The sequence below is a fragment of the Notolepis coatsorum genome, assembly GCF_963971535.1.
Source record: "Notolepis coatsorum genome assembly, chromosome: 1".
NCBI lineage: Eukaryota > Metazoa > Chordata > Actinopteri > Aulopiformes > Paralepididae > Notolepis > Notolepis coatsorum.
In genome coordinates, this window is record NC_140165.1 from 209,772,151 (window position 1) to 209,799,775 (window position 27,625).

General features: G+C 44.7%; 1 protein-coding gene across 1 annotated transcript; it reads left to right on the forward strand.

Moving 5' to 3' along the window:
* The first annotated feature begins 22,207 nt into the window (after nucleotides 1-22,207).
* On the forward strand, nucleotides 22,208-26,609 carry LOC311228727 (ATP-sensitive inward rectifier potassium channel 1-like). Its single transcript, XM_084314666.1, has 2 exons — nucleotides 22,208-22,420; nucleotides 24,695-26,609. Exon 2 carries the CDS (start codon nucleotides 24,716-24,718, stop codon nucleotides 25,832-25,834), a length of 1,119 nt encoding a protein of 372 aa, XP_084170792.1. The 5' UTR covers nucleotides 22,208-22,420; nucleotides 24,695-24,715; the 3' UTR covers nucleotides 25,835-26,609.
* Nucleotides 26,610-27,625: the final 1,016 nt, after the last annotated feature.

Here is a 27,625-nt window from a genome sequence, read left to right on the forward strand (position 1 = left end):
AAGTTATTTTGTATTTGTATAGTGTTCACTTGATAATAATCCCCTTTCTGTTTCCCCTTCTCAGGTACTGCCCGCCCCTTCCTGTAGAGGCTTCTGAGTGCCCGGTGATGACTACAGCTGAGGGCAATCACTCATTAACACAATCTGCGCCAAGAACGAGTTAACTCGTTATTGCCCGCCATGCGTTCAGCGCCAACAACGAGTTAACTCGTTTTTATGATCGTTATTTCTTTTATTCGCTATATCTATTCATAATTCATGACTGCAGCCTCTGCAGACCCTGGTGAATGTGTCTGAGCTGGCAGACGGTCAACACCGCCCTCTACTGCCTTGCAGAGCTATTGCACTCCATTGGAAATGGTCTGGTGTGTTTTCTGAGCCGATCTGAGCCGTGGGGGCAGGGTTTAAATTAGAGGTGGGCATAGATTACTTTTTTTAATCTAGATTAATCTATCTGCAATCCTGGATTTAATCTAGATTAATCTAGATTAAAATGGCTAAAAAAAAAAAAAAAAAAAAAACCTGCCGAAGGCATTCAAAATATGTGTGTTCTACCCAAATAATGACCAGAAGTAAGTCCTTACTTTTTCTTTCCTCCTTGTTTCTCAGGCCAGGTGGCCCATTACACCATGAGCCCATCTCCCGTTTCCAAAATGCATTACAGACTGTTTGAAAAAGCTGTTTTGCTATGATAATTGGTAATGAAATATCAAAATAATGTTCAATAAGATGTACTTGTGTTTAATAAGTTGTTTTATTCAGAAGTTAACACAAATAAATAATATTACCAGTACAGTACAGTATCTAGCACACTCTCAGGAGCAAAACAGAAAGAATCATTTCAAACTTGAACTATGTGACATGGCTTGAATCAACTGCTCCAGTGGAGTTGCTCAGTGGCCAATGGTGTCAACTGTGGTTGTACTGGGCAGCTCCCAGGGCCCTGTTTCTTGTACCTGGATAACTGAGTTAGCCGGATAACTTTAACTGGATAACTGAGTTAGCCGGACTTTCCGGTTCCATGTACGTGGATTTTCCAAATCACCATGACAACAGATCCAAAAGTTTGAGCCTGGTCGAAAGCAGAGTTCAAGTTCAAGTTAGCCGGATCACGCAGAGCCACGCCCCCGCAAAGAAAGTGACAGCTCGTTTCCTGAAATTATTCCCACAGCCTAGGATCTGCGTTATACCATTCTGAATTACGTTCTTGTGCTCCATTCTTCCAGAGGGGTCTTTTGAAATGTAAAATAGACCCAAAATGCTGATACTAAATTCACTTTGTCCTAAATAATGCACGTTATATATACCGTGGCGACGGTGGCGCTCGCTCGTGCGATGTACACATTATGTGGTTATTTTAATTGTAACTGGGATTAAGATGTCTGATGAGATGCGCTGTTTGACGGATTTGAGAAATTGAATGAGCCGTTGACGTCACATTAATGAATGAGGATAAAGAGATAAACTTCATTCAAAACAAAGGATATTCTAAACACGGGTCTCTCGTTCATTAATGTATAAACAATGAATTTATCCCATCTGGCACAGTGGTGCAGCGGTAGTGCTCAAGCCTGCCAACCCAGCGACCGGGGTTCAAAACCCGGTGTTTCCAATATGATTTTTTTGAATATAATATTAATGATTATACGCCAAAGTAGCCTGGTTTTAAGTTAAAATATTATAAATCTACATGCATTGAGGATGTCATTCTTTATATAGCTCTCAACGTGCACCAAATTGAATTATTCCTATATTGCAAAAAGAAGGAGACGACTAGGGTCTCGAACCCCGGTCGTCTGTGTGAAAGTCAAAAGAACAACCCGTTAGACCACATTGGAGATAAGTTAAAGATTGACTATACATCAATCAATGGGTAAGAGAGCCGTATCGTAATTCTGTATAACAGTTAACTAATTATTTTCGCTAGCAAGATCTCATTTGATTATTCAATCCAGCAGGCAAGTTTAAAGAAATATAATCTGATTGATTGAGGTAATGAGGGACTTAAAATTAGCCTATAGATAACGCATTTAACTTGTCGGCGAGGCGATTGAGCCGTATTGCAATCTGTCAATAAAGTCTTAAATCAATTAATCAATCAATGCCGTTAGAGAATCAGGATCTCTGCCATCGATACGTGCTGGCTTTTCACCTAAAGCGGCCGCGCGCATTTAGCCTGAGTCGCAAGTCTGGCTTGAGTTAACGAGACTGAATCCACCTTCGTGGAACAGGAAAATCCCGGCTTCAAACATCGGGTTAACTGAAGCTGGATAATGACATCTTGATCGACTTAGTTGAACCACGTACAAGAAACAGGGCCCAGGTGTGAATGGAACTGTGTGAATGTGAAGCAGGGCGTTCCTGAAAAAGAGCATCTGTGCTCAGCGAACCTACCCTGGGTAAATAAAGGTAAAAAAAGAAAAAATGTTTTTTTTAGATTAATGCGTTAATTATATTATCCCGCGATACTAGTATAGCGTTAACACAGCACGTTAACGCCGTTAACGGCCCAGCTCTAGTTTAAATACTCAGGCGAGGCAGGCCTTTACAACGATGGCATGGAACACTAACCCCGCCCGCCCGTTCATGTGTAACGCTCTGTAATGTCGGGGACAGGATCGCTGTGGATAACTGGAATGGCGATCAGATAATTGGATTCTTTTTTTTGCATTACATCAGATACAAGGTAAGAACACTATATATAAAATCTTATCACTCAAACTATACTCATATTCAAAACGGTATAAAACGGAAATGTACAGATGAAAATACAATCTGTTTTTTGCATGTTGACCAGAAGCAACTCACTGACAGTCGACGGCAAGTTTGGCATTCTAAAACTATATCCATTGAATAAAGACCTGGCGCTGAAGGGGGATCAGCGCCCCCTGCTGCTGGCGGTCAATGTGTTAAGGGGTGGCTGGATAAATCCTGAGATCCACTCATGGCCTTTTGCCATTATCACTGGATTGTGTGTATTGTGGGTTGGTTCACCCTTATGCCACTGTTGTGGGACTGTGTGTACACTGCTACTCTTAGTAGCTGTATTGTGGTCTTACTGGTGTTTCTACCATGTAAGTTTGATTGTGTCTCGTGACACTCCTGTTGTTAGTCACCTTGCTTTGTCTTGCTGGTGTTGATTACCATGCAAGTTTGCTTGTGTCCTGGGTGGCGCAGCGGAGATTGCGCTTGTCACCAATGTGAGAGACTCCGGTCTCGAATCCGGGTGTCAGCATTGCCTCCGGCTTGGGCCAGCCGTCATACTAACTCGTTTGGCTGAGTTAGCGGGAGGGAAGTCGATGGGGTGGTAATCTGGCGTTGTGGACAGTGACTCCTACAGGTCAGGTCAGGGCGCCTGCACAGCAAAAGACAGGAAGTGGTGAAGGCAGTGTGACCTCCCACGTGTTACACTTCACCAATGAGAGTCCGCGCTGTCAGGTGAAAAGAGAGCCGCTGGCTGTCTCCACATGTGTCGGAGGAAGCATGTGGTAGACCTCAGGGCTCCCTTGACCGACCAGTAGGGGGCACATGCGCACAACAACCAGGTAGGGGAGGGGGGAATTGGCATAAAGACTAAATTGGGATGGGAGGAAAAGCACCGAAAATCAGATGGAGAAAAAGAGGATAAAAAAAATAAAAAATGTTGCTTGTGTCCTGTGACACTTGGGTTACTTGTATTTGTTTAGTGTTTACCCTTTGCCTTGTGTTGTTTGTCTTATTGTATATTCCTGTTTTGTTCTCCCTTATCTCATTGACCGCCGGGAATTAGACGGAGCCCGTCATAGCACTGCCACGCTTTAAAAGATAGGAGTGCGTCACCTTGTTTGTAGAGATATAACTATATTCTATATTATAGCTATGGATACAATACTATGGCCCATTTGACATCACCTATGTATCATTCAATATGTGAAAAAGAATAAATTTTTCCATCCATACGTTCCCGTGTTATACCATGGTGAATATAAGTATGGTTTTAGAGCGGTCTAGGGTAATTCCCGAAATGCTGAGTTATAGCCTCATACGTCAATTACACTATAGACGTTGTCGTTTCTTGCCTGTACACACTATTATTCCAAAATCAAATCTATATCATAGGCATTATGTTCCATCATGAATACATGAAAGGGGGGGGGGGGTCGTTTCTAATTATTTGATTGTCAATAATGGCATTCGTATTAAACACTAAAAACGCTTATCAGCCCGATCGGTATAAAAGCATTGCAGGATCAAGTAAAAATTTACGTCAGATCGTCCTTACCTGTGATCGGGAGTATTCCAAAAATAATATTCCAATTGTTTGATCGCCATCTGGTACATCCAATTTCAATTTGGACCACTGCATAACCCACCACAACATATGGATCTGGGATATTTGACGCGCTTCAATGGAACCGGGAGAACCGCTCGCCTCGCACGACAAGGAAAAGTGAAACCGGAGACATTTGGCCGTTTGAGGTTTCATAGTCGAGTGTACCACCGTCCACCGCGTACCAATTTCCAAAATTTCTCGTGCCAGTTTACTACATTTCCCACAATCCTTGCGCACTATTTACACTCTTTGTCACGGCGTTGTCCGCCGATGTCAATATAAAGAGTCTAGGTTATCTCCGTTTCCAAGATTTTGAAATAAAACTGCCAGTTTTACACACTTCATTTAAAAAAGCCATTCAAACTTCTCAAGTTTCTTCAGATGATGAAATAACGATAATGATTAGCGATAGTAAAACTAAATTTAGCGTCATCTACCTGCAAGTTTTACCGGACCAATCCTACCCATTTAACCATGATCCTGCCCTACTCTCTCTTGGCACGGAGTGAGTGTTCAGAATAAAATGCAGGTCAGTGTCACATTTAATGCAGGTCGATGTCAACCAACACACAGAGCAGCCTTTTGTGTGACACCAACTGAGAAATTTTTTTAGCTTCGCACTTTGAGTATGTGCAGACCTAGTCCGTTCTGCCCGACTATGTGGGGGCCTTAACCCTATGCCTTTTGTGTGTGTTTACGGGTTCCATTCCCCTTCATTTAAATACATATAATTTACTTTGGAAAACGCTCTATTCTTTCTTGTGCTACATGCACATACTGAGCGGGTTGGACAACCCGGTTCAGGTACAGTTACTGTCATGGTTCTACTTTGTGAGTAGCCTACTCCTGTCTCTCTCTGTTCTCCTCCTCACTCTACCACTCTCATTATTGTTAACGTTAGGTTATGTAGATAACCAAGTTCTGTTAGTTATGGTGCGCTCAGCACCAGTTGCATATATCTCGCTTCAGCATATATACACTGAATAATTTCACAAATGTACCTTTAAATGCCAGCATTCATCTGGCCACACCCCCATCCGCTTACCTATATAAGCAGGGATGGTGCCACACACTCATCTCCTTCCCAACAAATTTCATCACAATGAAAAATCAAGGGCCGCAGCGGCGTCCTGGTGCTGAGCGCACCATAACTAACAGAACTTGGTTATCTACATAACCTAACGTTCTGTTCCGTTATGGCTTCGCTCAGCACCAGTTGCATAACAGGAGCTGAGCGGGAGCCATAGCTCGACAAATACTCCCCGCTGAGGCCCCCCACAGCCATCAGATCAGGGAGGGCCGAGCCCCCCCGACCCACCCTAATGGAGGGCACCCCCCCTATTGGTGGCTTCACGGGAGGGCAACGGACCCGACCGTGCGAAGAGGCACTCAAGCAACTCAACGCACAGGGTGAGCAGAGCGTGGCTTGACCCCACGACTACACACACGCACAACCCGCATGCCACCCGGGAACGAACGGAGGAACAACCTCGTTACTGCCCCCAGAATCACGGGGTCAAGGGCAAACCCAACCCCGTGGCAAGGCCGTAGCAGCGGAGCGCGAAGGAAGACCCAGACCCACCAAAAGGACTGGACTCCCTGGAATGGGGGCCCGGAGAAGTCCATGATGCCAGCATCAAGACCCCACCAGGTGGGCATGTAGTGCCCCGCCCCCCACATCGCCAGCGTATTCGGACAAAGGCCCCTCAGTTACTGCACCTGGTATTCCCAGGCGGAATCCCATCCAAGTACTAACCAGGCCAGAACCTGCTTAGCTTCCGAGATCGGACGAGATCGGGCGTGTTCAGGTTGGTATGGCCGTAAGCCGAGCGGGCCCTGTCCCCCCAATAGTACACCGCCTGGCACACTGACCCTGCAGAACAGGCAGTCAGCATGGCCGTAAGCACACAAAAAAGGTTAACCAACGGAAGCAGGCAGCGCACCGGGGAAAAACCAGGCAACAGGCTGTTAACCCTAGCCTGGAGACTGCGGACGAGACAGGCGCCAGAGGGGACAGCTGAACACAGCCGCCCCGGCGGAAGGGGCGTATGCTGGCGTTGTTGCATGACCAAGCCTCCATTTAAAAACCCCCACCCAGAGGGGTTGAGGCAGAGAAGGCTGACACGATTGGCAGACGTCATGAACGTGCAGGGGCACCCTCAACCGGTGAACCCGAGAGTTGACACTGCTCCAACACACCAGGGAATCAACCACCTTGGCGTTACCCAATGCGGTGGTTGTTCCTATAACCCCTCAAGAAAAAACTCCAAAACACACCTGCGGGTATACACCGGCTATACCGCAGTACAAGTGTCTCAGTTTTAAAAAAAGGGTTAACCCAGGCCTACGGGTCGACGAACATTACCTCGGACCGGGCCTGGCGATACGGGAAGCACAGGGTCACCAGAGGAGGTCAAAGACCACCCCAACAGGCCCCTCTTCGCCATGCGTGAGAGAGGAGCGAAAAATAATGGAGAACCAGCCCCTAAGCACACCGTACTTGGTATTCCCAGGCGGTCTCCCAACCAAGTACTAACCAGAACCAACCTGTGTGCCCGAGATCCGACGAGATCGAGCGTGTACAGGTTGGCATGGCCGTAAGCCATTACGACAGTGCTGAGTAAAAACGTACCCAACCAGGGTCTCCATAACGCTTAACCCTGTGACACCCGGACCGACCTGGCATTTTTCCCCCTGAAAAAAGCCCAAGTCCCTCAGGGTACCAGAACAGCAGATCTGCATCCCCGGCGGACAACGGGTTCAACTGATCCGGACCAGCGCGACCAGAACCAGTCCCGTGCCCTAACCACGCCGACATGCCTACTCCAGGAGAAGGGCAGATATGCGTGTCGATCTTAACATGAAAAGAAGGCGCCACCCAGACGTTCGGGCGAACCGCGCCTGGTGGCCCACCCCAAGGGCGTGAGACCCCTCTACATATGTTCAGATCCATTCCGTCATCATCCCCCAGACATGAACGAGAATCCGTCGAAAAACCAACCCAGGTCGTGGGATTTGGTCGTCGGAAGAGGAAAAACCCCCATCTCAGTTGCTTTATAAAAACGCTGTTTCAACCACAAGCAACCAAGGCGTGCCAGTCAGTCGCCTGTTTACAGCGAGCTAGCACTATACGTGCGTCGGGACACACCCCCATCAATGAACAGGCTATTTAGACCTGTCATTGAATCCCCAAGGCGCCCAGGGGAACGACAAGAGGGGTGTGACACTCCCTAACTCCAACACTTCTGGAATAGAAAAGAAGGAAGCATCAACAGTATGTATCCCAGTCTACACAGCCGGGGGTAAAAAATGTTCACATTTTTACATCCCACCACCCTCCCATAGGAAGGAGACGGGGATCCCCAGAGAGACTTCCCACGCGAGCTGTACAGATTGAAAAGAATATATTGCACCTTGAGCCATGTAAAAAATTGGTTTTAGGGCTCTCCGGGGAAGAGGCACTGAACCCATACACACTCAATAATCGAATTGAATCGAATACATATACAATAGAATAGGACCCTTCTAGAGGGTCCACTCACTTTGACAATCTGAGGAGGAAGGCTCTGTACTCTGATGGAGGCTCCCTCACATGGAAGAAGGAGTCCGAACTCACAGAAGGCCCGAATAGGCGCTTGGTGAGGAGGAGCCCTGACCACCCCCCTGAACCAGATCCATCACATGGACCTGAACAGCACGCGGAAGTCCTACCAACAGAGACGCGCACGGTGCGCGTGCACACGCCCAATATACCAGGCCATGGGACCAGGAAACTCCCTCCCCCCCCCCCCCCCCCCCGTAACGTGCCGAACCGCCACGTGACGGGAACCTTGAAGGACAGGGGGTGTACCCCTGACCGACAGAAACAAGGGGGAGAGGAAAGGTTACCAGTTCACCCCTTTACGACCCCACACCCATGATACGATGTAATGACAAAAAGAGAATATGACACAGTCATAGTCAGCTCTATGAAGCGTTTGACAGCTCCACACAGCGCATGAGCTAACCTGCTATCTGATTTTTACTAAGGAAAAAACACAGAATAGAGAGGGCTCTAAGAGCCCCGGTCCAACATACACATGTGCTTCTGTGGCCAGTCCAACCCAGTTGTAGGTCACATGACACACACAACCCATCATCACCTACAAAAAATGGCAAAAACACTCAACAGAGGAACGCCGTTTTTCACAATGAGAGAATACATCATTCTCGATTAGTATCGGCCACAGGCCTTGCTAAGCACACACGACAGCGACCAAACCATCTTTTCTTTTAGGAAAATAAAGTTTCTCCAGCAGTTTTAGCACAACCTCAGCAATCAAACTAAGGGTTACATCGCATCCCTACCACACAAAAGACACAATTAGTGCACAACATGTCTGATAGAAGGATGAAAAAGTCCCCAGGGAACCGGGGGGAAACACAATCCTCTTATTTTACCCTCAATACGGCCAGTTAAAACAGGAAAACCTGTTAATATGTGAACACACTGTTCATTGTCATCACAGGCTGAGAAAAGAACATTCTTTTACTCACTTGTCACTAGAGCTGCCGCGGTATTGATGTTTTCCTTACCGCACGGATTTGCAAAATATTTCCTACCGCGCGGTTATTACCGCACGCAAAAAAAAAAAAAAAAAAAAAAGTTTGAATGCATTTTTTTTTTTAGTAGTAGTCTACTTTTTATAGCATATAGCCTGCCTCTAGTCTAAATGTCGATCTTTAGAGGATGACTTTGCAGCATGAATATTGTTTGGGATTCGGCAAGCACGCATTAGTTATTGAAAGTGAAACACGGATTCGAAGTTGAAACCCTCTGGTCGTGCGCCGTTCACTCGGTGTCGCGGGCAGGGGTGGTTACCCCCCCGACCCTTTCTTATTATTATTACTATAAAGTTACTACTTTATAATAAAGGCATTCGTTTTGTGGCATTACCATTATATAGTTATACGTTCAATAACATCAGCGTATTTACCGGACCATCTCAGTTCCTTTCTTTGCTCAGAGCGTGCTGAGTTGTCCCATTCTGCGGTCTGTTAATAAAGTTTTCAATCAGACAAGTGTATAGAACGAAGGGCTTTTATTATAAAATTCGTTGCAGACAGTAAAATCATTATGTCTCGTTTAGTACTCCTGATGAGCGATGGTAGTCCACTCCGGCGGGGAGCTAAAGCTAACGTTATTAGCCGTATTGTGATGAGCTCTGATCAATGGCTGACATTCAGGATGTAAAAAACTGCAGGACGCTCCCAACGTGTGACGCGTCTCTCTTCTGACCAATCAGTGGTCTGCAATGTTTCACGTGACTTTTCTGGTACCCAATAGGGTCGCTTGAAACCTCGATAGAGGAGTAGGGTATATCTGCAGAACCGAAAGCCCAACGAGAGGAGGGTACTTCATTATTATTATTATAAAAAACAGCGGTGATGCGGTATTCAGCCTACTCTGCGGTGGCCGTGATGTAACAGCGATACCGCGGTAATGCGGTAATCGCGGCAGCTCTACTTGTCACTAAGCATAGCTTCATAGGTTAGTTACCTTAGTTGTGAGTACACGGTACATAACAACACACATGATGTTACTCACACAACAACCAGATCATTATCACATCTGTAACAACAACCCGATTTGCACGGAGAAGCTAACTGCCAGTGACAAAAACAGCTCACACATAACCCGCGTCGTATCCTAAATGCATTGCAGCAACACACGTTTTGGGAAAAACATCGTTATTCACAATACATTTAGAAAAGTAAAACCAGAAGACGTGTTATAAGGTCTGGTCAAACCTGGTCCTACCCGGAACGTAGATCAGCGAAGTGCAGTCACAGACACCGTAGAAACACAGCCGCTCCTGTGTTGTTCGAACTGGGCAGCGTCGCCGCTCCAACCCGCACTACAGTCCTCTTTGTTGACGCAACCTTGCCGTCCTGGCTCAGGGCAGGGTCGACGAAACATCCCCTGTCAAGGATGACGTCGTAGTCAAGAGTGTAAAACATGTTAAAATCAAAGCACGTTCAACAGAATAGCATCAAGCTAACGGCCGCTCCAACCGTTCGGGCTCTACTGCCCCTGCTCGCGAGACGCCGAGCTAACTGCGCACGCGACCAGAAGCGAGCTCACGGCGGCGCGTGAGAAGCTAAAGCTACCCCGCGCCAGGCCATGGCCTATAGCAGCAAGCTAACGTTACCTAGTGATCACGACATGCTAGCACCGCAGCTAACAACTGACTGGCTAACAGTAGGCCCAACCTGAGCAGGCCATGCAGCGATCCCAGCAGGCTAACGCAGCACTAACAGCTGACTGGCTAACCATAAGCTAAGCAGCTATCACCTGAACATGTATACAATGACATAACACTCACCCAGACAGGCCGCCGTTCTGAACCTCTCCTCACTTTTTTAGAGAAAAGATAAACAAGATGTCCACACTGCTTTACAACAGTGATTTTACCAACACCCGACGGAATCAGCACAATACCAAACTGGCCTGTGTAGCTGACTTGAACATGGATCTGCCGCTATCACACATCCATGCACATATCCCCTCGTGAAGGAATACTCTCATTTGGATATGAAAGAAGGGGCTTAACACGGGACAGAGGGAAAACCACTCGTCCAGAAAACACAGGGATCACCAGTGTTAATGGTCGCGGCCCACTAGTTAACTAGAATGGCTTCAGACCAAGGTCTCCTGTCGTCTAGGAGACTGAACAAAGGACCCTAGCCTGGGCCCGGTTTTCATAACATTGTCAATTAGTCCCCATAGCACTAACAGACAAGTGGAGCCTGCCAGCAAAAACACTACTCACCCAACCTGGAACGCACCGCTTCTCACAACAGCGGCGCGCCACTACAGTCCCTGCACCGCCGGAGGGTTTCACTCCGTCCAGCCGCATCAAAGAAGACTGTAGCTGGGAGGTATGTAGCGGCGTGAACCCCCAATACGAAACCGGTGGAGTTTGTGGAATGATCACCATCTTCCAGACACTCCAGTACGAAGACAATATCGCCGTATTTTCTCGTTTTAAAATAGTGAGAGAGAAAATAAAGATATGATGTTAACGTATTCTCCTTATTCTTCCTTTCCTTAGAGCAATACTTTCTCCACGTCAAGTGGGCATATAGCAACACGTTGCTTGTGATGAAATTTGCGAAGGAGATGAGTGTGTGGCACCATCCCTGCTTATATAGGTAAGCGGATGGGGGTGTGGCCAGATGAATGCTGGCATTTAAAGGTACATTTGTGAAATTATTCAGTGTATATATGCTGAAGCGAGATATATGCAACTGGTGCTGAGCGAAGCCATAACGGAACAGAACTAGTTACAGCTGGTTGTCATTAGAGACAGCTGATCTACGGTCTGGAGGCAGAGTGCATCTGGGTATAAAAACCCGCCCCAGACGTAGATAAATTGTCAGATCGTAAACCTTCGTACCACATTAAGTCACGTTACTATGTTCTTGTTATCTACTCTGTTGCTTAAATTGTTCACCTGGAGCTCTTGTTCATCGACCATGTCCTAATCTCTGTTCTCATCCTTTCTCCTAGCCTGTATGGTGAAGACCTGGAGACGCTGGCCTGCTGGTTAAGACCTGGGAGACACTGACCTACAGGTGAAGACCTGGAGACACAGGCCTTGCTTACAACCTCGTTCTAATCTCTATTCTCATCCTTTCTCCTAGCCTGACGGTGAAGACCTGGAGGCCTGTAGCTATTCCGCAACCGTTCCTACTTCCGGGGTAGGCCTGATTGGCCCCGACAGGCACGTGACCCGCCGCGGCCACGCCCCGCGGCAGCCCCAGGAGCAAGCGCGCTACTGCTGGAGTTCGCTTCGCCTTTCACATCGCTGCCGTTGGCGAAAGCAGGATGAGAGGCGAGAGCGTAGATTTCGCTGTGTATCATTTAATCATTTAACATTCGAAAGGCATACATTGTTGTCATACAGAAGTACAGAATACTTTTATCCAAAATGCTTCTTACTGTTACACTGTTAGAGACTGTGCAGTGCACGGCTTTAGTCTCACTCGAGTGAGGAATACCGCTGGTTCTCCAACATACAGCGGTGTGCTCTTCAGAATGTACCGGGAGAAACGTTTACTGTACCCCGCAGACATAAGCGTCTCACAGGGCTGAGCTGTGCACGGCTTTAGTCTCACTCGAGTGAGGAAGACCGCTGGTTCTCCAACATACAGCGGTGTGCTCTTCAGAATGTACCGGGAGAAACGTTTACTGTACCCCGCAGACATAAGCGTCTCACAGGGCTGAGCTGTGCATGGCTTTAGTCTCACTCGAGTGAGGAAGACCGCTGGTTCTCCAACATACAGCGGTGTGCTCTTCAGAATGTACCGGGAGAAACGTTTACTGTACCCCGCAGACATAAGCGTCTCACAGGGCTGAGCTGTGCACGGCTTTAGTCTCACTCGAGTGAGGAAGACCGCTGGTTCTCCAACATACAGCGGTGTGCTCTTCAGAATGTACCGCTGGTTCTCCAACATACAGCGGTGTGCTCTTCAGAATGTACCGGGAGAAACGTTTACTGTACCCCGCAGACATAATAAGCATATAAGCAGTGCTTACTAACGTTATTAGTTACGTTATTTCTGACCGAATTAGTCATTCATTTGTCTGCTTTCGCCAACAGCAGCGATGTGAAAGGCGAAGCGAACTCCAGCAGTAGCGCGCTTGCTCCTGGGGCTGCCGCGGGGGCGTGGCCGCGGCGGGTCACGTGCCTGTCGGGGCCAATCAGGCCTACCCCGGAAGTAGGAACGGTTGCGGAACAGCTACAGGCGACCTGGAGACGCTAGCCTGCTGGTTAAGACCTGAAAGACACTGACCTGCAGGTGAAGACCTGGAGGCACTGGCCTTGGTCACAAAGTACTGCTCAGACCTACGCTCGGCTGACGACAACTGCTCCTGCTTTCCCCCTCGTCTGTCTGACTTCCATGCCCCTTGTATATATCCTGGACATTACGAGAACCTCCTCTGTGTACCGACCCATGCCTGGACTTAGACTATTCTATTAAATATACCCATAATGGGTTTTGCTCAGTTCTGCCTGCCGTGTCTCCTTGCCTACTTGGTTCAATACACATTTACAACAAGCGGTGCAAGGGGAAGGCTAAGAGAATTATTAAGGACTCGAGCCACCCGAACAACTGCCTCTTTGAACTGCTGCCGTCAGGCAAGCGATACCGGAGTCTTATGGCGAGCACAGAAAGACTCAGAAGGAGCTTCTATCCCCAGGCCATCAGGCTGCTAAACGAACAATAATCGCTAAACGAACAATAATCACTATGCAACAACCATCAAATGCACACAGCACACACACCCACACGCACACACACACTCACTCAAACAAACAACACACTGCAGCACCCACTCTCCACACTTTAGATCACACAAACACACTTACACTTTATATTTATTGATAAAGGATTTGCACTACAACTCGTACACCTACTGTGAATTGTACCTAAACTGCACCTCGTCCATGTATGCCTTGCACTATATAGTATTGTATATTAGTACACTGCACAGTATTGTATATTGTATGGTAACTACGTCTACGAACATTGTACATATGTCTAAACTGAACACTGTGACCTCTTTTTTTTTTCTTCTAATTTTTACTATGTTTTTATTTCATACTTATCTTGTCATGCACAGTCTCTGGAGCGCAACAGTAAGAAGCATTTTGTACAAAAGTATTCTGTACTTCTGTATGACAACTATTAAAGAAACTTGAACTTGAAAACTTGAAACAACCGTGATAGTTACATTTGAACTGATACACCTGTAATATATCTAGAGATGTTCCGATACCATTTTTTCCTTTCCGATCCGATTCCGATACCTAAGCTTTGGGTATCGGCCGATACCGATACTTATCCGATACCAGTGCATACATAAAAAAAGAAAAAAAAAACGATATATAAATTTTTTATAAATATAATTTTTTTTTTTATTTTTTTTGCAAATACTGTTTTATATATACTGTTTTTTAGTAATAACTAGAAAGTAATGGTATTTATTCAACAACAGGTGATTGTATAGATTTGTATTAGTATCATTAATCAATGAGTATGGGGCTTCAGCACTGCAGATATACCCTACTCCAATGATCCACACGGACATTATACGTTGCTGCACACGCTACCCACTGGCTCTGCAGATATACCCTACTCAGGCTGAGGTTACACCTTTCGTATCATCTTCGTATTGTTTTCTTATACGCATCGCCGCGTATCGCCGCGACGTCATGCGCCTCGAGTCACACTTTCGTTTTTTTTTCGTTTTTGTCACCAGAGCACACTGATGTAGTACACTGCCAAAGCAGTAGGTGGCAGTAGGTGGCAAACATGAAGGCAATTTCAACCAATCAGAACGAATGTGCCAATACACTTCCTGGAAGCTCCAGCAAAATGTCAATAAGGCAGGCGCCCGGGCGCCTATGCCGCGCCACCATCTTGCTCAATGCAGCAATTCTTTTTTCAGCAAAGCCTAATAAAAGTGCAATAAACAAAACGGATACATTCACTGTGTGTTCTGCCTGTCATTTGTTGATGAAACAAAACTAACATCAACACAAGTGACCACCAAGAGCGGATAGTTTAGGCTAAAAAACGATCGGTAGCATTGTAGCATTGTTAGCTGCATGCTAACGTCAATGGAGTATGCCATTATAACAATATAGCATTGTGGCTAGAAGCTAACGTTAGCTCACGCTACTTAGCCAGCATCAAAACTGATGATATCGCGAGCTATCAGTAGTTAGATAACATTAGAGACAACGCTGTGTGTATTAAACAAAGGTGAATAGATGACTGGGCCATTTTGTTTAATGCTTCTTAAGTTGAAAGAGGAACTCTGAGCTAACAGGGTCTGAATCCTGATAGCTCACGTTAGCCAGCTGCTCATGCCATCGGTAATGCTAGCAGAATGAATGGATGTAAACTTTATTTAACATATTGCATATGGGTACAATACAATACGGCTCAATACAAACAATTGTTAAGGGAATGCAGACTGTTGTAGCTTGGACTGGGGTCCTTATAACAATAACTTGACAACACATGGTAGCTGAAGCTATTTGGGACACGGAGCTCTGTCCCAAACACACACACACACACACACACACTCTGCTGTCACCGGAAGGGCACGCAGATGGTATCTACTGCGCATGGGCGTTTTCGCAACAACGGCTAGCGTGCTGACTACACGCTGTTTGTCGACTCGTTTTTTTGCGTATCTCCAAACGCAAACACAATTTTGCGTTTCAGCCGTATCCACAAAAAAACGCCAAAAAACGCGTTTCTGTGTAGATAGGACATCAAACGTCGTCAAAAACGTATAAAAAAACGCCAGGAATACACTAGTCTAACCATAGCCTCAGTCTGTCTACAAGGCTCCGTTTCAGTAGCAGTCGGATCTGTTGTGATTTTTGCACAATAAATATTCAACATTCTCTTTTGAGACTCCGCCTCAGACTCTTATCATTTGGCACTAAAAGCTAAACATTGTCACCGATATGGCTGTCCGCAACATGTCATTAATTGTGTACGCGAGGTGGTCTCAATGACTACGTCAACGTGAGCTGAGTTAGCATAGCATGAGCTGCCGGTACTGTATATGAAAAGACTGTAACGTTACTGGTGACATTGTGATTTAACGAATACTCCTTTGCCAACTTGCTGTACTTTGCTTGCAGGTCTGCAGCCATTATTGCTGGATTATATGAATAGCCCCAACTTTAGCCAAGGTAATGTTAAAGCTAGCTTTCGGTTAGCTGTTCAATGCTAATAACACCAGCCACCAAGCGAACCCATGAGCTTCCCGTCAACACCGCTATGTCGGGACGATGACATTTAAGAAAGTATCTGCTGTTAAAATGACAAATGGCATTGACACTTTAATCGATTAAGCACCCGTTTGTTTTATAATGCTTACTCAACAGACCACAGTGTTGTTGATAAATTACGTCATATGGTATCGGAGCGCAGCATTAGAGGGTACTCGCCGATACCGATACCAGCATTTTAGCCAGTATCGGCGGCTTTTCCGATACTGGTATCGGTATCGGAACAACTCTAAATATATCTATATTATAAAATAACCTTCTATGTGACATTGTAAACCATCATATTCAATGTTTCTGGCTCTAGAAAACAGCATACATTTAGTTTTACTAGCATTAAGAACCAATTTAAGTTTAATAAGAGGTTCCTGGAGGGTAACAAAGGAAAGTTGTAAGTTCTCAATGGCCAATTGTACAGAGTCAACAATACAATACACAACAGTATCATCTGCATACAGATGGGCTTGACAGCCATTCAGCAAAGACACAATATCATTCATATAGTGAAGAGGACAGGACCTAGAATTGAACCTTGTGGTGGCACACCTTTAGTTATTGTTGATACAAATTCGTATTGGGCATAACCCGACTTTACACACTGACGTCTCCCTGATGGATAATCTTGGAACCAATCACATGCATTTATATCCAAACCAATAGTAGCTAATCTTTTTAAGAGTAAATAGTGATCGACTGTATCAAAAGCTTTTGACAGATCAATAAAGAGGGCAGCACAGTGTTTCTTCTTGTCTAAAGCTGATATTATGTAATTAGTAACTAAAGAGATGGCTGATAATGTGCTATGATTGGCTCTGAACCCGGATTGGTGTGGGCTTAGTACAGAGTGATTTGAGAGAAAGGACTTAAGTTGATTATTCACTAAAGACTCCAAGACTTTCGCTAAGCAGGGTAACTTGGAGATATGACGGTAGTTATTTAAATCATCTCTAACACCACCGTTATGTAACGGGATCACATGGGCAGATTTCCAGACACTAAAAAATCTTCCTGTTGAGATAGAACAATACAAAATATGCGTCAATTGCTCTTTAATTAAAGGAGCAGCCAAATGTAATCTTTGACTTTCTCATAGGTGTGGTACATCCGTGTTGTGGATCGCCTGAGCGTCTACTCTAGCACGTGACCAGGCCTTATTCCTGTCATTAAGCATAGTTGACAATTATGTGAGAACCAGGGTACTATTCTATCTTGAATTCTGAGTCTCTTGAGAGGAGCATGTTTATTGATCAGAGAAATAAAAGTATTTGTGAAGAGGTCAAGGGTCACTTGAACATCGGCGGACTCTACCGTGAAGAGGTTGCTGCTATGGATAATATCATTCATGAAAGCAAAATATTCAGGAAAGCGTTATGTGTGATGATAAATCACATGTGTTACTTACATGCAATTTTCCCACATTGTCTTTCAAACAAATGTTTTCGCGGTCACTTCCTGTCGTCACCAGTAACAAGGCACTTGGGGCAGAGCTGTTTTTGAGGCTGTGTGATGTACAGATGTAGAGGCAGTTCTGTGTAGGAGTGTGGTTGGTTCCTTTGTCAACTACAACCTAATTCACTAAGATGGACAGACTCTTGAATAGTGGCACTTGTACATGAAAACAAAACCCTTTACAGGTTTCTCATTTCATCCTAATGCTAAATAGTCTAGCAGGAAGGGCCCTCCATTTTGGGGTACCCCTACCCGAAGTAGAAGTAAACACAACAATGGTTTTTTTTGTATCTTCATTCAATGTATCTACATCACCAAATAGTCTGATTATTTTTTAAATTATAGTCCTGAAAACATAGTGCAATAAAAACGTGGGTTGTACCACAAGGCTGTAGGCTTCAATCAGGAAATCTCAATCGGCGTCAGCAAGAACGTCCCGAGTGCAGCGTATGGGAGCTATGCAGCGCAGCACTCTGTATCCCCGTCCCTGTCTGGCTCCAGGAGGTTAAGCCTCCCCTCCTCAGCACTAACAGGAACCTGCAGGCCCCTGTCTGTCTATCTTCATCGCCGGCGGTCCTGACTGACCGCGATCGATCCCTCCCCCGAAAATCCAACAGACTGCTGATGGACGTCTCAGGGTCTTGGCCAAGATTGCAGTGACTGTTCTACGTGCACCACAGAGGCCATGGATCAGCTTCTTACCGTCTTCTGTCCGTGGTCTGTCAACATGGTTTGTGGTCTGTCAACGTGGTTTCATTGCTGGGTTAAGTACTTCTATTCTATTCACATAATATGCTTACTTCATATATCTATTCTATCCACATATGCTTACTACTTGTATCTATTGCTATGTCCGCCCATCACAATCACGCGAGCTGTCTAACGCCTGTCCCGTCTCCCTGTGAGTGGCTGTCCCGGAGTGATGACCGGAGTGTTGGACGTCCCGTGATGAAGACCGGGAGGATGCGACCCTCTCTGCGTGCCCCGTGTCTCCCTGTCTCCGGCTGTCTCGTAGTGATGACCGGAGAGTTGGACGTCCCGTGATGATGACCGAGAGGATGCGACCCTCTCTGCGCCGCCCCCTGTCTCCGGCTGTCTCGGAGCGATGACCGGAGTGTTGGACGTCCCGTGATGAAGACCGGGAGGACGCAACCCTCTTTGCGCTGCCCCTGTGCCTCAAATAGATCCGCTATCAGCTCTATCTTTAATCTTTTAAAATGTTCAGTTGCTATCGCATGCACTCATCTGTGTTTCACTACACACATGAGTGCATGCTTACCAACTGTTTTTACTGCAACACTACTATCACCGACATCTAAGAAGGGAGATCCCCCCTTGAATGGCCCTTCTAAGGTTTCTCTCCTCCACATTGCCTGTGGTGCATTTTTTCCTATTACTAGGTTTTAGTGAGTTTTTCCTTACCTTCGCGTGGGGTATGTCTGGGAGTGTTGCATTTATTTATTTTGCATTTATTTATTTTGCATTTATTTAAAAAAAAATTTACCTTATGGTGTTCTTGTTTTGGTCTTGACTTATTGTGATGTTTCTTCTTGACTTGTTTAAAGAAGACGTGTACGGCCCATGGGGACATTAACGTGAGCTGAAACCCGCCCAATCTTCAGCTGTCGACTAGAAACACAGTTTCAATATCTGATTTTCTTTTTTAATAGTCTTTTACTATTGTGCACTGTACTACTACGACCCACTATCCTAATATGTCTATATACTACTATGCACTCAGTGAAGCACTCGTGTTCGACACTGCTAGACGAACAATACCACTTACCCTTAGCCATCAGAGGTGTACCCCTCCTGCTGACTTGTTGTACACAATTTGTAAGTCGCTTTGGATAAAACCATCAGCTAAATCACTAAATGTAAATGTCTGTTTACTCTCACTTTTTTTTTTTTCTTTCAATCAAAGCGTTAGCTGTCACAGCTGCAGCATCAAATACCAGAGCTGCAGAAAACCAGTAGGCTATATTTAATAATTACATACATTTCTAATCCTGTGTTTTCATGTTCTGGTTGGACCGTCTTTTTTCTCACAATATTAACTGCATAGACAACATTTTTGTTTGATATCAAGGATTTTTAACAAATAATGAAATTCGACTCTTAACCCCTCGTTGTTCCGGTCGAATATCATTATGAGTTGGTCAATTTAGTTTAAGAAAAACGTTAGTATGTGGACTGTCATTTGTCGCAAATCCTGAGCCAGGTTTGTAACACAATTGTCCTATAGTACTACTATACTACATGACACTACAGGGTATCACAGGTACACATGTTACTACATGTGAACTGAGTTGCACTTGTTCTTCAACAGGTTTGACCAGGTAAGCCCCCCCTCCCTACCCATCAGCATGAATGTCCTCCCCCACATGCCAATTGCTGGAGAGCTAATGGCTGGTGAACTTGGGAACTGTTAGGACTATCTGACTCTTAATAATAAACACTGCACAGACTTTGTGGCAGCGTGATACTATGTAATGGGACCATGTATACTATCATCACTATTACTACTGTCTGATTGAATCCTGTCTGATTGAATCCTGACTGATTGAATCCTGACTGATTGAATCCTGACTATTGTCCTCGTCTAAAAAGTAGCCCACAGTGAAATAAGCCATTAATCATCCAATAGACAAAGCCACTATCCGAGCTCCGGGACGGGAGGGTCATCAAAGAGAAGTCGCCTATTCTCAGTCCTTGCCCCACAATGGTGGAACGAACTTCCCACCACAGTTAGGACAGCCGAAACCTGTGCAATATTTCGCAGTCGACTAAAGACACACTTCTTCAATCAATATAAAAAAATAATAATAAAAAAAAATATCTAACCCTAACTAACCTTACTGTCATGCACTTGTCCTATATTATACTAGAGACTCACATCACCGTACTGACTATCTTGTATTTTGCACTAGAGACTAATATCACTGGAATTATATTGTATTTGTATCTATACTTTAAGTGTACCTATAGTGTAGGACTGTGAAGCTATGCATCCCCCACCCTGTATCCCCCCCCCCCCCCCCCCCATGCTGCGTTGACACCCGAATTTCCCCAAGGGGATCAATAAAGGATCATCTTATCTTATCATCTGAACCTACACTCACTGTAGCACTCAACACTGTTACTTAGCTTAGCTGACTTGTTGTAAGTCGCTTTGGATAAAAGCGTCAGCTAAATGACAAAATGTAAATGTAATCACCACTTTAAAGTATGCAAATAGCCCAAGCCAAACGCATATTTTTGTGCTATTCACTCTATAGAATAAATGAGTGGAGATAATGATGTGCATGTAAGGTAATACTGCTAATCTTTTTCATCTCCGAAAACAATAAGAGGTGAAAAACTACTCGCATCACCTTTCACACCTCCTCTCTCACCTGAGCTCTCAGAATGTCTCACACGCCCCTTGAATGGAGTCTGTCCTGCCCAGGGGAGCTTTCTCCTGATCCAGGCCATGTTCTCTTTCCCATTTCTATTTTATAGTTTCTATTCACTCCTCCACAGCCAATTTCCAGGGTTTGCCGAATTTCATTCAAACTCAGCCCCTGCAGTTGTGAAAAGTGTTGAGGCGGTTGTTTAGAAAGCAGGGAGATGTGAATAAGCAGTGAGGCATTGATGCTTCAGTTTCAACAAGTTGACGACACAATACAGAGGACATGTTAAACATTCTGTGGGCTATATTTTATGATAATGTGTTTTTTCCTGAAAAGTCGTGGAAGAGGGAGCATCGAGCAGCTTGGGAGTTTTGCAGGTGGGTACATTCATATTCCTGTGTAGACGCGCGACCCTTTGCAACCCTGCGATACTAATCAAGGAAGGATTCCGTGCGAGGCAAACGTGACCACTCTCTTCTGACATAATATAGTCTTGGTTTCCCGACGGCGTGAGTACTCACTAAAGCCACCACCATAAACAACAGCCAATACGAGTGTGTGGGGGCGTGCTCTGCATGCATGTGTGCGTTTGTGTATACAGTAAACAATGGCATGCAGCTTCCTCTTCATGTAAACACTGAGAAGTGTGCCCTGGACACCAGGCTGAGGGGCTAGGCGCCTGGGAGTGTGGCAGCGAGAGGTCAGCGTGACTGGATGTGCCAGGCCCGTGTGGTGTAAACACAAGCCCACTCAGTAGAGCTGAGGCAGGTGTGTGAGAGTGAGTGAGTGAGTGAGTGAGTGAGTGAGTGAGTGAGTGAGTGAGTGAGTGAGTGAGTGAGTGAGTGTGAGTGAGTGAGTGAGTGAGTGAGTGAGTGAGTGAGTGAGTGAGTGAGTGAGTGAGTGAGTGAGTGAGTGAGTGAGTGAGTGTGTGTGTGTGTGTGTGTGTGTGTGTGTGTGTGTGTGTGTGTGGAGGGGGTTACATAATGTCCTTGTGGGCGTTAACATCACCTGAAACAATTCCACTACAACAGAGGATTAAGTAATTAAGTACAGTAAGTAAGTAAATCAGTAAGAGTGTGCATGTGTGTGTGTGTGTGTGTGGGGGGGGGGTTACTAAATGACCCAGTGGGCGTTAACATCACCTGAAACAATTCTACTACAGCAAAGGAGGGACAGTATAAATGCAGACAGGTGTGACCATCAGAAAACTAAGCAGCAGCCCAGGGGACACGCCTAAAGTGTTCCAATTGTGAAGAAAGAAAGAAAGAAAGAAAAAGTACCAGCAAAAGAGAGAGAGAGAGAGAGAGAGAGAGAACACTCTCAAAAACACGGCACATAAACTTGGATTTGCTCAACTTCAAATTCTGGATTTACCTTACAGTATATTACTTTTGCTTCCACTCATAGAGGTGAGTTGTATTGAGAGTTCTTTAGGTATGAAAGGCCAGTCTCTTTCACTTGACCAGGCTTACACTGGATGATACATCACAATATGTATCTTATTTTTGACACTATAATGATATTTGATGGCATTTCTTTTTGGGGGTAAATTAGTGTGAATTTATACATATTTACATTTTTCTATTTTAGATTTTTTTTGTAATACATTGTCAAGGTGTTTTTTCATCATCAAATGTATCCCCAAATGTTTGATACTGCTGCACGGATTTCTTTTAGATCAACATATAATTTCCCGATTTGTTGACGACCATACTCATCAGTATTGGGTATACCTTGTTATTGTGAGAGGATGGGAAGCATTTTGTGCTGCTGTCCCTGGTTCTCAGACAAAAGAGGATACAACATTTCAAAGTGACATTCAAACAATGTCTCAGAGAAGTTTTCTAACCATTATGAGTGAAGAGTTACAATATCGACCTGTAGGCTACAAATAATATGTCTATTCTGACAGTCTGACAGTTCTATAGCACACCAAACTTTCCATGTTGGACCATACATATATATATGTGGCCTTAAGAAAAAGGCAAAGATAATGCAAAACAGCACATTAGACATATTTCAATAATCTCTTTCAAAGCATGGGAAACAAAGGATTTGCTCAATTTCAACTGTAGTTAGGAATTATGTAAATTACAAGGCCATCTATCAAAATCAAGGCCATCTATTGTAACAAATTAGTATTTAAATTGCTTATTAGAATGTGTCCAGCTATAGTCATTACATTGAAATGAATCACAAACTATGCTATTCATAACCACAACTGATTTAATTCATAATTCAGAGACATTTGTCCCGCATACAATTAAAGTAGGCGTGTGTACTCCTGACATAATTTCAGTATTCAATATCATGTAACAGTGGAGGAAAAATACAGGCCTAATTACTGGGTGTGCGAGTACTGGGTACAGATCAAAAGAGAAAAAAAAACTCCCAAACAGGCCATGCAGTGTGATTATGGGATTTATTTGAGTGAAAACACAGGACGTAAGAGCCTTGAGTAGGGAACAAAAACAGAAGCTCACTGTACTGGTGGTTCTGTACTACTTAACACCCTCTAACAAGCATGCCATCGTCCAAATGAGTTGGCAAGAACAGAGTCCAGATTTATTCACAAACTCCTACGCAGTCAATCTTGCCATCCATCAAGCTCCCCGATTTATGAGGCGTCAGGGGCAGTACATAAGCAACGATTGCTACGTCTGTGCGCAGCTCCAAGCTCTTGGTTTCCATAATGATCTTAACGTTGCATTGACTGTTGACTTAATGTTACGTTACTGTTACCTTGCACTCTGGTTAGATGCAAACTTATTTTTGTTGTACTGTGCTGAATCTAATAATATCGACTCTGTTGAAACCAATGGACACAGATGATTGTGATGCTGCAAAGCTTTGGAAAAACACATTTTCTTATTATATATCAAATAAAATAAAAATGTCCAAAGCATTGCAGCAACACGATCATCTGTGTATAAAAAAAATAAAAAGTTATATACAATTATTATTATTTGCTTAGGTTATTTGGGCCTGTTAAAAGTTATGTATCAGCAGGAAGGTTTGCCCAGTAATAAATCTGGGTCTTTAACACAGCATGGCATGCACACAGGATTATTGAATTTCACAGAGGATTAAAATGGTAGAGGGGCATGGCAGCTTGTAACCAGAGAAACCATGTATAACTACAGTAGCTAACAGAGAGACAGACTGGTCGAGTCAGGTGCAGAATAACTGTATACCGGGGAGAGGATTGCAAGGTTTGAGCTTTGGTTGTTGTTCTATTAATGTGATGATGCATTGTTATTTTGGTATATCTCATACTGTAGCAGCTTTCATCAAAATCATGTACATGAAACATTTTAATCATTATTCTATTTAGAATTGATTGACGACTTTTAACTTCATTCGCTCTCTGTTTAGTCTTGTGTTGCCTTGTGAATAGCATTGGGGATATATTCTTGGCTTGTGTAGAATTGTCCATAATTTTAATTGTATTGCACCAGAGTTAAAGTGAACGTCATCAAAAAGCAAAAAGATAACAAAAAAAATCTGAATTTGACTTGACTGAAAAATAAAAGCAAATACATTTAATTGAAGAATTGCAATCAATTATATTTCTAATTCTCATTCATATCCACATTGAACTGTATGCTATAGGGCTTATTTGTTGGCTAAATGTTTTGATATTTGATTACGCCCTTAAATATCCTTGTTTTATTTTCTCTTAGATAGATCCTGGCAAGTAGAATATGTTTGGATTCGTGCAAAAGCACATCGAGGATCGTCTGGCCGAGAGGAGAATACGCAATGCCAGACTGGTGACTAAAGACGGACGCTGCAACATTGAGTTCGGAAACGTGAGGTACAACAGACACTTTGCCTTCCTGGCTGACTTCTGGACCACCTTCGTGGAGATCCGCTGGCGCTTTGTCCTCTTCTTCTTCATCGCCTCCTTCACTCTGAGCTGGTTCATCTTTGGTCTGCTGTGGTTCTGGATTGCTCGCAACAACGGAGACCTGACCTGGCAGAACCCCTCCGAGGACCACACCCCCTGTGTGGACAATGTGGTCGGACTCACCACTGCATTCCTTTATTCCCTTGAGACTCAGACCACTATTGGGTACGGCGGACGTGCCATCACCCCTCTCTGTGCCGGGGCGGTGGCCCTCATCATCATCCAATCCCTCATCGGAGCCATCATCAACTGTTTCATGTGCGGAGTCATCCTGGCCAAAATCTCCCTACCCAAAAACCGGGCGAAGACTATCACATTCAGTGACATGGCTGTCATCTGCCCAAAAAAGGATGCTCTGTGCCTGTCGATCAGATTGGCCAACTTGCGCAAGACCCTAATGATTGGGAGCCAGATCTACGGAAAGATGTTGAGGACGACGATAACGCCGGATGGAGAGACGATCATCATGGACCAGGTCAACATCGACTTCACGGTGGATGCCGGGAAGGATAACCTCTTCTTCGTCTGTCCCCTCACACTGTACCACCTCATCGATAAGAGCAGCCCGTTCTTTGAGATGGCGGTGGACACGCTGTACAAGCAGGAGTTTGAGCTGGTGGTGTTCCTGGACGGAACGGCAGAGTCCACCAGCTCCGCTTGCCAAGTCCGGACCTCCTTCATACCCCAGGAGATCATGTGGGGCTACGACTTCGTGCCCATCATCTCCAGAAGCAAAAAGGGAAAGTACAAAGTAGACTTCTCCAACTTTTCCAAAATTGTCCCTGTGGCCACTGCACACTGTGCCTACTGTTTCCATAACATTAAGGGTCACCATCACCACTCCAGAAATGGACATGACAACCAAGGGTTTCAGATCAATATTTCTGACGACTTTAGTATCACCAAGATGTGACTTTAATGACTTTTGCCTTGTGACTGACAGTAGAACACAGAGAGACTTCACAGATGCTTCTTAGTTGAGCTACTGAAGTGCCAAAATGAAACCCGGCCTAAGCCTTTATGGGGCCCTAAGCAGAATCTGATCCCACAACACCTCTGTGCCAACAATACAGTAATACTTTCTTTTATAATTTTTTGTGAGCTTCGTTTTGCTTGTATCCTGTTGTCTTTGTAAAGCTCTATGATTGCACTGCTATCAGCACATTAACATAATATTGTGTTTCTGTATGATTACAGACAGTACAGTGAGGCGGCACGGTGGTGTAGTGGTTAACACTGTCGCCTCACAGCTAGAAAGTCCAAGGTTCGATTCCCGCTTGGGGACCAGGTTGCCGCGTTGTGAGTTACCCAGGTGGGGTATCTCCCGGGCCTTTCTGTGTGGAGTTTGCATGTTCTCTCCCCGTGCTCTCAAGGGTTTCCCCTCCCGATAAGATAAAGCCAATGAAAAAACATGCAGAACAGATCGCTAACGCTGTCGCGTCTCTGATGAAGACGGACAGGAGCACTTGGATTGGTCCCCGGGCGCAGCCCCAGGCCGCAGCCCATGTTTGCTCCCGGCTGCCCTTGGGGGAAAGGACGACGGGATGGGTCAAACGCAGATTGGAACATTTCATCGGCGACCCAAAAATAATAATATTGTATCTGTGTGTGCCGCCCATCGCATGTGTGTGTCACTGCATGACAACATTGTCAATGTGTGCAATGAATAAAGACTTCTTCAAAGTCCAGTTTAATCTTAATCTTTAATTACCATTAACATAAGAAAAAAAATTCAAGGTCTCTTGTGGGACATTTCAAGTGTTCTCAGGGGACCTCTGGTGCGGCTGGCCCCGGCCTAAATGATAACAGAGTCTTGTGATGATAACAGAGTCTTGTGATGCAGCAGCAGTGAAGCAATTACAGATAAAGCCAAGGAAAATCCTTTTGTTATTATTTTCGCTAACACAGACAAGATGACATCAGCCTGTGTGGCCAGATAGTCACATATTTGTATATAAAACCACACCTGTCACTGTGTCTGGTCACCAGAAACCTGTCCTCAAAAGCCAGATGAGGACAGGTAGGATTCTCCTTTACAATTTAGCAACAGTGAGAGGCTTCAGAATCGCTCGCCCAAGGGATGTCCAAACATATTCTGTCCCTGGCTGTGAACCAGGTGAGTGCTTCAACCGGCCTCCCAGCCTTGCCTCAGGGCAAGAAAAAAAGGATTGCACTGTAGCTTAACCTTACAATAACTTACAATAAGCCAGTGTGAAATGTTATCAATAGGGGTGGGAATCACCAGAGGCCCCACGATACAATAGTATGAGTCATGATACTAGTCACAATATTGCAATATCGCTGTATATCACCTTTTTCCAACTGCAAATTATGTCCCAGATGGAAAACTGTCAACATCTGCAATAAAAAAATATATAAATCATGTTTTATCTAATAATCAGTGTTTCCCCTACCATTGCTTTGGCGGGGCGGGCGGCCCCGCCCCTCCAGAAAAAAAAAAAAAAAAAATATATATATATATATATATATATATATATATATATATATATATATATATATATATATATATATATATAAACTCTATTTTTGTATTCAAGTTTGCTTTAATCACAGTAACGTTGGCGAGCTAGCTAAATTATACATAAATAGGTTTTCATATAAATCAATCTTTACTAAGACATTAAAACGGTGGTGCGGCACGGTCTACGGAGACGCAGAAAAAAGCTACCAAATCCATTCCGAG

What these genes read in the sequence shown, in the direction of transcription:
- LOC311228727 (XM_084314666.1), top strand. Translation starts at nt 24,716, where the DNA reads ATGTTTGGATTCGTGCAAAAGCACATCGAGGATCGTCTGGCCGAGAGG.